The sequence below is a fragment of the Corvus cornix genome, chromosome 4 (genome assembly GCF_000738735.6).
Source record: "Corvus cornix cornix isolate S_Up_H32 chromosome 4, ASM73873v5, whole genome shotgun sequence".
In the NCBI taxonomy this organism is placed as follows: domain Eukaryota; kingdom Metazoa; phylum Chordata; class Aves; order Passeriformes; family Corvidae; genus Corvus; species Corvus cornix.
The window spans coordinates 4,627,589-4,641,131 of record NC_046334.1 but is presented as its reverse complement, the minus strand read 5'-3'; the positions used below and the strand labels follow the sequence as shown (position 1 = coordinate 4,641,131).

The following is a 13,543-nucleotide window of genomic DNA, read 5'->3' as shown; positions in this document are numbered from 1 at the left end:
AATTAGATGCTGTTGGATTCTGTACGCACCTGTATCAACTATTACCCACTATACTGTTTCATATCTTCCCTGTTTTCTCAAGCACAAAATTCAAGTACCACAGAAGGAAAATATCCAGAGGGAACCTAGGCAAAGTCTGGGAAATTCAGTCTGGGTAGAATATTTATCTTCATGGTTACCTCCACGGCAGAATGATGTTTTGCCAACCATCAATTCGCTGATTAAATGCCGTTCATGTAATTTGGTTTTGAAGGCATTAGGAGAGCACAGAAAAATAAAAGAACTCCAAGTACTCCTTAAGTGGCCTCCAGCTTGCAAGCAAGCACTCCTAAAAAGATGATGAGCTTTGTGAAAACAGGAAACAATGCTCAGCTGTCAGCAGGTGACTTTGAAACAAATGGCCTGTAGACAGCTGCAGACACATCCTAATTATCCTTCACGGCTGTGTAAGCAGCCTCTTCCACTTGCCTAAATTTCTCATTATTGAAGCTTCCAAAAGTTAATGAAGTAGGCCCATAAAAATGAAACACAGTGAAAGGAGAGAAAAGGAGGAAAGAAGCCAGTTTGAGACAGGTTTGGAATCAACAGGCTTTCTTCCAGAGGGCTTTCCCCAAGCCCATCTCCAAATCCCTGAGCACCTAGGTCATGATCCATCGCCCATTTCCATCTGTTTGCAACTAATTCCAGATGCACATTCATAAAATATGGGCATTAGCCCACACTTCCAGCTGGCCCTGGCACTGTCTGGGTGACACAGGAAGAACGCTAACATCATGAGTTCTCTTATTCTGCTAAAGCTGATGTTGCCTTAAAAAAAAGAAGGCAATAAAACAAAATAAAAAAACAAGCCCAAACCAAGCACACACCTGATGCCCAGTAAATTTCCCACTTCCCTTCATTCTGTTTTTCTCAACGTTTCTCTGCTGTGCATTCCTGGAAGTTAATCAAGTTTAAATCTGTAATCAATCATGTCTACCAGGAAAGCAAATACAGTTTAAGTTGGAAGCATTATAGACCTAGAAGTAACTAACTAGACTGGATTTCATTTCATTACAATAATATTTATGTATAATAGGTTCACTGTTTATAAATTTTAGTTACAATTATGTTCCTCCTGCATATCATTAAAATGATGTCTTCAAGAAAAGCGGTTTTGTATCCAGTCCTGCTTTCACTGATGTCAATGAAAGTCTCTATTGACTTCAAATTATCTTAATTATAATGCAGGCTGGAAAGTTACCCATTATTTGGGTTTGTAAACAAAAAGGAAGAAACACATTGTGATAAAGGATTCTTGATAGCCACAAGCACTAACAAGTTTAGTTTAAAATTAAAGGGATGCAGACATTTATTGTATACACACCCAAACTATGGGTAATGCTATTTGTTAAAATTGCTCTTTCAAAACCAATCACAAGCTTTACTGTACAATATAATTGTTTCAAAACTTTCCTCTTTCACCACTGAAGACAGCTGGGCCTAAAATAAAAAGCTGGCACCAGGCATGCAGCTTTTTTCCCCAGACAATATTTGTTTGGATACCAAATTCCAAAACTTTAAAGAATTCATACAGCAGTCAAAAAAGTTTAGAATGCCTCAATTCTCCACCATGTGCAAACACAGCTCAGATATTGCAGGGAATCAGCTGATGCTCCCCAATTCAGGGGCACCAGTGCCAACAGAGGCCAGAAACACAAGGTTCTTTATCTGAGCTGAACAAGAACTGGCTTCCTCACAACAATCATGGCAGAGGGAAACCCCATTTCTTCCAGGTATACTTTGTTCACGTTCTTCTGTCTTTGCATGAGAAACATTAGGGGGACAATACCTCCTCCAGCTTCACTAGTGCTCATTTACCCTGTGCAAGGTGGATTCCTGCCAAGAACCTCTATCCTATCTACTGTCACTTTGCTGTATCCCTGCAGGGTCCAGCCCAGGGGTTTCATTACTGGATGCAACACACTAACCTCCTTCATGACAGAGGCTGCCCATTGCACCAGGGAACTTGCACAGGCACTAAAATACAATGGTAAGTGTGGAGGATAAATAAATATGAGCTAAAACATTCCAGAAAGATATCTTGGTTTAAAAAGAGATTTATCACTGTCCCTGTTCAAGGCAGAGGTGGCACAGTACAGAAGCAAAGCTGCTGTACCTCACAGCTTCATCTAAAAGCTCAAGAGCCTCAAAAGTTAAGATTCCAAAGATTTTAATACCTAAAGTGAAAACAGTGTGTTTTTCAGTGGTTCTGACTATTTTAAATTGTGGCTTAGGAATCTATCTGTCCTCCCCCCAGCATACAGGATAACGTACTTTCCCCAAAAAAGCATCATCATGTTGTAGTTTAAGGGAATTAGCACAAAAGACCCTTCAGTTTGTCACTTCTACCCTCAGTCTGAAAAGGTTAGCAACATCCATCTACCAACTTTTGGCCTCCACAAGTCAAATGCAAGGTACTGACTTTGTCCCTGGTCTTTTTTTTTCCCCCTTGGAAAATAGAATTTATCAGTGTCTTTTACAGCAGTCTACAGCATTTCCTATCCTACGTTATAGAGATTTGCAGTTAAAGGGGAAATGCTTTGCTTCTGAAAAACAAGAAAAGGATGTCTCTTGCCCAAAAATCCTAAAAATCCTACTTATATAAACAATGTTCCATTTCCAAAGCACGGAGATTTCTGAAGTTCAGCAAACAGACTGTCTGCACTGCATTTACACAGACCCACATTCATTCATCACTTTCAAGTCTAATTACCAAGCCATTTCCCTCTTGGCAACCCCTAATGGCCAGAAGAATTAGGTTTTACATGGTCAGGATACTGAGGGTAACAAATACCCATAACTCTCTACAGCTGTGCAATTTGTAAAGCCTCCCAAGCTTTGTGCAAGCATGGGATTACTCTGAGGCAAACTTTCCTGCTCAAACTGCTGTATCTGAACCAGTCCTGCTTCAGTGCAATCTGTCCTACTAAAAGTCATAACTGCATCTTTCAAAAGTATGGAGAAAAAAAAGAAAAAGTTATAATCTGCTGGTGAAAGTAAATGCTAATTAGAACCATGGAGAAGTGGAAAAGGCTCCATGCATCCCATGGTTCACCTCTCCTGGTGCACGACTGCAGAAGTTTTTCCTTTCTCAATCATTTCTCCTCTTCAAACCTCACTGTGACACCTCTTTCTACCATCTTTTCTGCTGCAGGTTTATAATTTGTTCTTTAGAGTCAGACATGGTGAATGCCTCCCTCTTTCTCTAGGGTCAGGACACTGAGCCACTAATTCTTAATTTTCAGTTCTCTCTAAACTTACTCTTAACATCTCAACATAAATCAGAAAGCGATGGAAAAATCCTCCATGAGCATTAGAAGCTCAGAGTCACAGAACAAAACGCAGAAATCAACACAGCTCAAAGTATCTTTATGTCTTCACCATCACACTGGAAACCCAAATCTATTCAGAATCACCCTCTCGACTTCTTGCATCAAGGATAATCAGATTTTTTTCTCGAGCAATTGCTCCTTACATTGAACTATTTTTCTGCAGAGCTGCAGGATTATATTTTCATAAACTGTCTTCAACACTGGTATGTATCCAGCCCACAGTCTTAATTCCTTGATTAATATGTATTAGTGGGTTGCCTACAAGCAAAATAGGGCGGTTGTGGACAGACAAGAAAAAAAATCCAGGAGCTTAGTTTGTATCAATAAAACATACGGAACTTCTAGGCAGGTGGGATAAGAAAGAATCTTTTCCAAATAATACATTTTGACAATACGCAAGGTCAATTAATATAATTTTTGCTGACTTCAAAGTATTACTTGTTCTAACCAATAAACACACAAATACATTTTGTACAACAAAACTGCTACATGAGACAGTTACATTAGGTAGTGTGTTAGATGTATTACAATTATGGAATGAATGATGGCTTGGGAATGTGTAATAAATAAAACACTGTGGCATAACCGAGTGCAGCCACAGTGCTTGCCATGGAGTAATGGCTTGTGCAGTGACAGAATCCACTACCTGATGCAAAGGAGACATTGTAATGAATGGTCCAAACAAGAAAATTTCTCAGCTTTCTTGATCTACCTGTACCCTCATTATTTACAAAGGCTGTTAGCTCATATGTGCCTGCTGCTGAGAAGGGATAGTCTTGTGATCTCTACAGAAGGTTGGAAGCAAAACACTTCTGTTTTAAACCCACAAGCTTTAGTCAAAGCTAAATAATGGGTTAACGAACACTTGGCACGGTGCTTTGAAGAACAAAAGCATTAAGTGATTTACTCAAGGTTATTTCACATCTGTATTTCTAATCAGAATTATATGTGAAATTACTCTTGAACTTAACAGTTTCAGCTTCTCTGTGTCTCTGGACATGTCCTGGTAGGATCAGGAGAGTTTGCCTACCCAGGAGATACGGAATGTGGCACATGGTGCACAAAGCCCACAGCATCCTAACAAAGATTTAAACCAAGAGGAAAAACCTCTTACGAAGCTGTATCACAGAATGTTTTTCACTGCCAAGGCAAAGAAAACTAATTCAGCCAACAGAGGGAATGGGGAGACAATATAAACAGGTGTTTCCTTGAAAACTTCAGCATGGTCAGTAATAGAACAGGAAATGGATCTCCAGAGGCCACAAATCGTTAGCATCTCTAGTGCATTTGCAAATTCCTACTGTGCAAAGTCAGCCTGTAAAAAAGGGCCATTTCTAATAAGTGCCTTGTCTGGTTTCCTACACCATTTAATTTCAGATGAATTTTATGAGAACTCTGCTACATATTTTACCTCCCATCTGGTTCAGATTTGACAATGAAATATTTGTGTGTCCCACCCTGTTCTTTTTAAAGCTCCAAAACCAGATGTCTCCAGCACAACACAACTGCAGCAGGTCACACCACATTCTTCAGCAAGCTGTGCCAGGCCTACTACCCCCCATGGATAGTTCCAGGTAAGGTAAAATCAAGCTGTTTACTCCCTAAAAGAATAAAGCAAACAAACAAACAAACTCAACACCTCCAGGGCACTGTGTGAAAAGGCTGCTTAAAATGTGTTATGGCTTAATCTTCCAAGAGGTTTGATCTTGATGAAGTACTAGTTCTGAAAGCTATACACATTAACAATTGCAGCAGGGGATGATATTTTTTTCCCCTCCACTGGCTTGATTCAAGCGAACAATTTTGCAATTTCTCTGTTGTAATAAGCAGGCAGGCGTTTCGGTGCATACCACTCACAAATTTCACAGCTGCATACATTTCATGCGAGAAGGATGCTGAGGAAAACATCTTCCATCAGATTTTGCATTTCCAACAGCAAGAACGTTCACTTCTTAGCAGCTTCACAGGGCAGCTCTATGCTACACGTGATGCCACCTCCTGTGACACAAATAATTTATTTGTGTCACTGAAACAGCAAAATGACACCTGTTATCCTTTTCTGAAGATACAAATGCCCTTCTTGCAATACAAAGGAATGTGCAAGGATGTTGAGGGAGCTTTTTTCCCAGAAAAATGTTCAAGTTTTGACGCACCTTTCAACTGGACAAATACTTTCTAATGCACCAATTTGGTAGCTTTTCATACAAAATAAAACAGCATAGAAGTATTTACTGCAACAGCAAGTAGCAGTTTTAACATTTACAAGAAGGTATCCCACAAGAAAGTCCACTTACAAAGCCTGTCAAGTCTTAAATGCTATAGTAGCAACGAAAAACTGCAATAATCCTACTTCAGACATGAGCTAAACATCTCTTGGAATCATCACAAAGCAGGATATAAAAAAAAAATACTACTAGGTGTTTGCACAATAATCCCTTCTTAATGTCACACATGAAAGGACACAAGTGTTTCAGATTCTTTTCATGAAGTTTTTCCCAGTCTGGCAAAATGTTTAAATGTAGGTGTAAATTTATGTATATGAGTAGTCTCCTTGGAAATTTGTTTTATGTAGCTTATGATCATATTGTTTGCTTGATGGAGACACCAAATTAGGCCAGTGCAACAACCCTGGGAAAAGAAAGGAGTTAAGTTACTGGAAATAAAAGGTAAAACCACAGAAAAGAGCCAAAGAGCATGAGAACCAGTAGAATCATTCAGGCTAATGAGATGAGAAAGGAGGAACTCCACCAGCTTACCTGTTTATGCCAAGTTAAACAGGCTTGAGTAAAAGTCACACATTACCCTTCTGTATAAAGAACGAATATGTTTAATAAAATAATTCTAGAAAGGTAAATAAATCTGTGATTGTACAGTGTAAGAGTAATTTATCAGGAAATAATGTCTGTTATTTTTGTAACAGAATTACTTACTTTCCCCTTTCAACTGCCAAGGCATCTATTTCATCAAAGAAAAGAATTGAAGGAGACACTGCTCTGGCTTTCCTGAAGATCTACAAAAAAACAACAATGAAACACCCAGTTTTAAGGGATGGAAGCTGTTTACAGTACACTATCACCGCCTGCACACCTCAAGAGCTACACAGCTTCACATAAAAGACATCAGTCCTGTCTTCCTTTGGGTTGGTTTCACTTGAAAACAGATTTTTATAGGTTTTTCATGATACGGGCTTGCAGTAAAAGCTGCTACAGGATCCCAAATTTGACATGAATCACTAGGCTGATGCAGGAGAAAGCTAAATATCCCTGCTGCTTCACTTTTTTCTTTTCTTTTTTAAACTTACACCAGAAGAAGTTTTTCAGAAAGTTTAAAGGTACCTCATAAGCAGAGAAGAATAAGAAAGCCAAGAAAGTTTAGCATCTAACATTATCCATAGCTTGCCCTTTCTCACCTCTCTCACTGCTCGTTCAGACTCACCAACGTATTTATTCATCAACTCAGGCCCCTGCAAAATAGAAAATAATTAAGCATGATACATTTGTACACAAAATGCCTGAAACCATCTGCCAGTGCTACACTGGTCATGCTCTGTTACAAAAAATTCTGAGATTTTGTCATTTGCAGGTCTTATGGGTGCATTTTTACTTACCCTCTACCTTAACCAAGTTTTCTCCATTTATTTTAGTACCTATGCACGTTGGTTAGTCCTCTCATCTTAATACTTTCCCAGTACCTTCATGAGAAATGGAATTAACCAAAAAAAAAAAAATGCTTGGAGGTTCTTAAAAGCGTTCAACAACAGCACCAAGGGGCTGCAAATCAGCCAGAAGGCCAAATCACAGTAAAGCATTTACTTGCACTCTCAATGTGCATCCTGTCCAACCAAGCACCACAACAGTGACTTAAACCAATGTTTAACAGCACTTCCTTGAACTTGGCACTCTGCAGGTGAAGCAAGAAGCTCCACAGCAGCACACCTGAAACCCATCCCTAGCAAGGAAGCTGTTCAGTGTCTGAGCTCATTCACATTCCTGCTCCTCTGCCGAGGCTGCCAAGCAGGATTACGAGCACCAGCTGCTGTGGTGCCTGTTTATCCTCACAGCTCTGTCCACCAGGAACAGACTGGAGACCACAGGGTCAGCACTGGAGTCTTGAACAAGTACTTACAATTATGAAAAGTAAAACAATGGCAAATTCTCAGAGTATCTTCTGTTCTGCTATATCCTGTAGGATAGGCTGCTTAAATAATGTTCCTAATGGGCCTCAGCTTCTCCTGGGATTGGTAATGTCTCATTGACTTCAGCCTGGTTTGCATCAACATTGACCTGCAGCCACAACCAAGGATGATTATCTGCTGCCCTGAACGAAAAGAGCCAGTGGCTTCAATCTATTTACCAGGGAACAACAGGTGTCCTTGTAATTTCCCCAGCGGAAACAACATCCATTCTTCACAATCAGAAAGCTGCCCCACCCTCTCCCAGCTGTGAGTATCTTCAGGTAACACTCAGCCCAGAGCACAAGGCAGCTTTAAACAGCAGGTATGTCACAATTAAGAATGTGTGGCAGACACACATTTATGCACTGGCAGTGACAGAGCCTCTGTTACAACCCCTCTTTGAACGGGACCATCTGGACTTTGTTCCCAGGCTGGTGAATGGAACACAAATTCATCACTCTAAAAATGCAGCACACTGGTTTTTGCAGTCTCCCCTCTCCATGCTCATTTTCATTCCTGCAGTAACAGTTAATGCACTGACTTTACCTTGACACTGGAAAACACCTGTGCTAATGGGGGAAGAAAAACATATCCTCTGAAAAGCAAAGCACAAGTTATCTGATATCAGCAAAGCATCCAGGCATAGCCACCATTTTAATTTACTTGTTTGCAAAAAGAGTTGTCCATTATCCAAAGGACCAGGTGAGACAGTGCAGCAGGCAGACCTAGAGCACCACATGGGCCAAAGCCACAGTATAAGGGTTGATAGTGCCAGCACTGTGTGCCTTGTCTGTAGGAAAGGTAAATGATACAATTAGCATTGCTTCCTTTCAGCAACATCCACCCTTAAAGCAACTGCTGTGGTAGCTGAAGTGTCAGCTGGAGGCCTCCAACGACTGCAAAACTGAAGTCTAGTGGGTACTTGCATGGAAACAGAATTATTCAGACACAAAACCAAGGAATGCGGGAAAGAGAGAAGGCAAAAACAAGGCGAGAGAGAGAAACACAGCGCCTTTTGCTGCTGTTGACACCGCCCATGAAGTGTGTGCAGCAGTTAGTGAGCAACAGGCTGCAGCTCCAACACAGCTCAGCTGCCCCGGGCCCTCGCCATTCATCACGAGCAGGGCAGATGAGCAATCCGATAGCACAGCCCTGACAAATCCTTAAGGAACAAGAGCAGAGTCCTCTCTTTCCATTCAGCTCCCTGTTACACTGAGAAACTGCTGCAGATTCTACCCACAATTACAGATTTCTCTCACTAACTTTTCCTTGGAGCCTGTGGACTTTCTCTTTCATGCCCTTATTCCCATAAGTAATCTTCATTCACATCAGTATTCCCATGGAAACCAACATCACACACATCAGTGCCCACCAGGTGCTCCTCTCCTATGACCCAACATCAAACAGCCTGACACTTTCTTTTGCCTCAGCAAAAAACCAAAATAAAACAAAACAAAAAAAAACACAAAAAAACCCAAAAAAAAACCAAAAAAAAAACCCCAAAAAAACCCCCAAAACAACAGCTTAAACCCAAAACTACTCTATTTGAGCTCTGAGGTACAATATAATTTCAGATGTTTGGAGTTTTATTTTTAATTAAGCATTAAAATATGATGAAGGCAACATCAAAGCAATAAATACTGTTTAAAATGTTTCCAAAGAGAATTATTTTGAATGCTTTTTGCTGTAAGCTTCGACATGAAGTTTTTCTCCATTTTTCTCTCCATTAAGCAGCAATTGCAGCTGAAAGACCACTACATGTTAATGACCTGTGCCTCTTCGTGGAGAATTTTCATGGAAATTGATTTGGAAGTCTTTTAATTCACCATTCATGAGAGATACCAGAACTGCATTTGAGTGTCACAGTTTTTATTGCGAGCAGCTCGGAATCCGTATTATACACGGCAAGAAAGGAAGAAGCTCCAAAGTAAGACAAAGCACACACAGAAGAGGAGGCATCTCCGTACAATTCATCTCACACAGACACTGAAAACCACAAAAACTACAAATGTTCAAAGCAGTTGGAGGTAGCAACCGAACTGGGTGAGCTCTGGTCCCACCTGAGCTGAGCCTCTGCCTTACCCTGTCTGCACCTGTGCTGTCCTTTAGCTCAGATTGATGGCAGTTCTTATTTGAAAAATAAATCCACAGGACAGGCAGTCTATAGACCACCACAAAGTCACCTGCTGGCAGCTGACACAGCTTCTCATTTTCACAAAGCTCACCTTCAGCAGGCTTTCTTTGGCGGCCACTGAAGAGATACCAGGAGAGATTTTATTTTATATTTCAGTGCTTTTCTAAATGCTTTAAAAATCAAACAACATGAGCTTAACTTAGTCAGCAAGCTGACATTTGTTGAAAGATCATTGCTGGCCCAGGGGTGAGCATAAGGATTCTTTTAAAAGCTTTTTATAGCTGTTGATACACTGACCAAGAGGTGCTAGTAACAAATGGGCTAGTTTAATGCTGCACAGCTCTGTTCTCATCTGCAACAAGTCATCTTCCATACAAACAGACATGAAGAAACAAAACCTGTTTCTTGTGGTCATTTGCACAGTGACTCCAAAACCAGCAAAAGATTTGGAGCAGAAAACTGGCAGAAGTAGTTGTAGCTTAGCCATGCACATAAGTATTTGTGAGCTAGAATCCAGACTGACAGTAAATTCCAATTCAGGCCCACTGGATACTGCTGAGGTTTTTTTATTCAGCCTCAAAGTAGAGAGAATTTCCAGGCATGCTTTGCTTAAAGACTATTCCATCCCCATTTATGAGATATATCCCCTTGTATTATGAAACTTTCTGCTTTGCTTATGGTCTGGTGAATTTTAATTTATTTATTTTAATAAAAAAAGAAAATTCCTTACATTTAAAATATTATCAGAGTCAACTCTTGAAAGATTAACTGTGCAGAAGACAAAACCCCTGCATACATGCAGCAACATGAGATAAGCTTGTATACACAGGGTTCTGACAGAAGTTCTCAAAGTGATTTTAAACTGCAAGAGGGACATCTGCTATCCCTGAAGTTAAAGAGTATCAGTCATTTTTCTGAGCAGGGCTTAAGACCACTTGCAGATTTTTTCCACCACTTGCATAGGAAATTTAGACAGTGACTTCTCTTACAGTTTTTTTTTTTTTACTATTTTGGCAATCAGGCAAGTTATGCACTTAGGATTTCTGAGTCACATGGGCACAGCTCCAGATTTCTCCAGCATACAGCTCCGTCTAGACTCTTCAGAAATAGTGTGATAACCTCACATAGAGGTTCTGGGCTTTTACACAGACACATTAAACTATGTTAGCCACAGAGTACAATTCCTATGTTCTAAAAATCCAACTAGAGAGTTTTATGACATCCAATGGATTATTACTCTAGATTATTACTACAAGATAATCCACAATTCCATCTTTGCCATATTCAAAGCAGAAATGATCAAACACACATGGAAGTATCAGTCATAATTAGTATGTGATTTCAAATGATGCCTCTAGAAACTGAGCTCCGTACTGTGAATCTCAGAAAAGAACAAGAAAAGAGAGACAGGAGGTGCCAAAATTACTTTTCTACTGTTCACAGTGTGTTCCTAGGGTAATGTTCAGAGCCCGCATTCGCACACCTGCATCTGAATTAGACATTTACATTAACTTATTTGGACTGGCAGACATTTACCTCTAAGGTGCAAAGTGCTAATTTCTCTGCAGGCTGGCAGGAGAAGCTTAGACATCCAGCTCAGAGGAGCAAAGCTTGATCCCACCCCACCAATACACCCTTCACAGAGTTAAAACCAGCATCTTTTTTTTTTAGTCTTTCCGGTTTTGACACTGCAGGTGAGATAAAGTCATAGAATCACGGAATGGCCTGGGTTGGAAGAGTCCTTAAAGATCATTTAGTTCCGACCTCCCTGCCATGGGAAGGGACACCTTCCACCAGACCAGGTCGCTCAGACACGGCCTTGGAGAACTCCAGGGATGGGTAATCCACAACTTCTCTGGGCAACCTGTGCCTGTGCCTCACCACCCTCACAGTAAAGAATATTTCCTAATCTATCTAATCTAAATCTACTCTGTTCCATTTTAAAACCATTCCCCCTTACCCCGTCACTACATGCTCTTGGAAAAAGCCTCTCCATCTTTCTTGTAGGCTCTGTTTAGGTTCTGGAAAGCCACAATTAGGTCACTCCTAAGCCCTGTCTTCTCCAGACTGAACAATCCCAATTCTCTCAGCCTTATGCTCTATTCTAACAACACTGAAGAGACTCAGAAATTAGTTATTGAGTCTTTTGGCACTGTAATCTCCACGGCAAAATGCTATTTCATCCCTCCCACAGTCCAACCAAAGCACCACATGACTCAGGGTGGCTGCAGGGAAGCAAGTTAACAAGATAAACACTGAGACTTCCTTTATTTTAACAGTAAGGCTCTTTCTAAGGCAGAGGCTGTATGTGTGTGATTTGGTAATTGGTTACGCTGCACAGAAAAATATTTGCTCAGAAAACGCATTCTATTTGCTTGTTAAGAATAAAGCCTGCTTCTTCTCTTTCAGGGCTGGGTAAAGATTTAATCTGCATCACTCCCAGCACAAGGAAACCTCAGGCTGAGCACCGTGCACCATTTTAATCACTTCCTCTCCCTCTGCCTTGCATTCCAGAGGACCTTAAAAACTTGTTGACACCTGTCTGGGGTTTGAAAAACTTCAATTTCAGCAGGTGCTTGTGGGCTCTAACAGTATTTAAGGGGGAAAACTGGCAAAAACCCCAATCCTTGCAGTGAAGTTGCTATAAGCAGCATGGTCAGACTGCAAAGGCAACTGTAATACCCAATTTTCTTTACTGGCATGCCTCAGAATCCACTTGTTTGCCATTTGCCTTGACCAGCAAACTCCAGTGACAATCTTTTGAGGCTTCTTTACACAAGACAGAAGCCAGGATTTGCACTGCAGAATGAACTGAGTGGAAACATTGAATTACACTCACTGCATGCACCAGTGCCTTCAGAGTGCCTTTGGCACCATCAGGGCAGGATCCACGTGGGATCAAAAAAATCCCACAGCAAAACCACACAAAATCAGCCACCCCTCCTGCAAAACCTATTTGCTGAGACTTCACACCTCCAGCAACATCCCATTCCATCACTGGTAACTTGATGAGAGAGAGAGAGAAATTAAGTGCTAATAAAAATTAAATTTGTAAGGTAATTGAGAAGGGACAAGGAAACAGAGGCAGGGGATTATATTTAATAAATTTCTGTTTGCACATTGACTTTTGGTAAGCTTATGGTGAGAATGGATGAATGATTTCTTTTTATTTTTAGTCGAGTAAAATATGCAGATAGCTTCAGGATTAAAAGAACTCTTCAAAGTATCTCAACTTGTTATCCCTTGTAAAAAATGTCAAATTTCAAAGAGTTATTTTTACTATCTGCTAATTAACTAATAAGTTACTGTAAATGTCTTACTGTGGATCTTTTTAGAAATTTTATCAAATGTTTGCCAAAGTTTCTCATAAAACCACAATGCTTCTGCATTTATCATCTGAAATGTTTTGCTTATAACTACTTACAGTCATCAAGCTTTCTTATTTCAGGCTTCTGCTCACTGAAATCCCCATCAAAAGGCTAAGCTATCTCCCCAAAACTCAGTGACAGCTCTTCACAAAGCAATGCAGTCGACCTTTCCAAGCCTCATTAATCTGTTGGAGTTGCCACAGCCAAGAGCTGAAGGGAAAAGCAGAGGAAACTTCAATTGGAAAATATTTTGACATAATTGACCCAGATGACAAACTAAGCTTAAGCACATGTCAAGCACGGGGAGTGGTACAAAAGCATCGGCTGGGTGATACAGGAAGTTAAACCAAGCCAAGGTGAAGTCAGAGTCCTGGGAACAGTGTATATTTTTGTAATTACTGCTAATTGAAAAAAGAAAAGATTCCTTCAGCCCAAGCTCTTAAGTAACAGCAAATAAAAGGTCAGGAATATTTCCCTTTTTTTCTTTTCATCTTTT

At 40.4% G+C, this 13,543-nt stretch overlaps 1 protein-coding gene across 2 annotated transcripts in view; it reads right to left on the bottom strand.

Moving 5' to 3' along the window:
* Positions 1 to 13,543, bottom strand: part of SPATA5 (spermatogenesis associated 5) — a 170,464-nt gene that overhangs the window by 127,497 nt on the left and 29,424 nt on the right. Inside the window, exons 12-13 of one of the 2 annotated variants that reach the window (XM_039550764.1) lie at positions 6,781 to 6,834; positions 6,302 to 6,381 (exon numbers count right to left, since the gene is read on the bottom strand). In XM_039550764.1, coding sequence (XP_039406698.1) covers positions 6,302 to 6,381; positions 6,781 to 6,834 — 134 coding nt within the window. Of the gene's footprint in view, positions 1 to 6,301; positions 6,382 to 6,780; positions 6,835 to 13,115; positions 13,258 to 13,543 lie in introns of those variants that run through there. The other variant, XM_039550765.1, reaches the window with a different exon arrangement.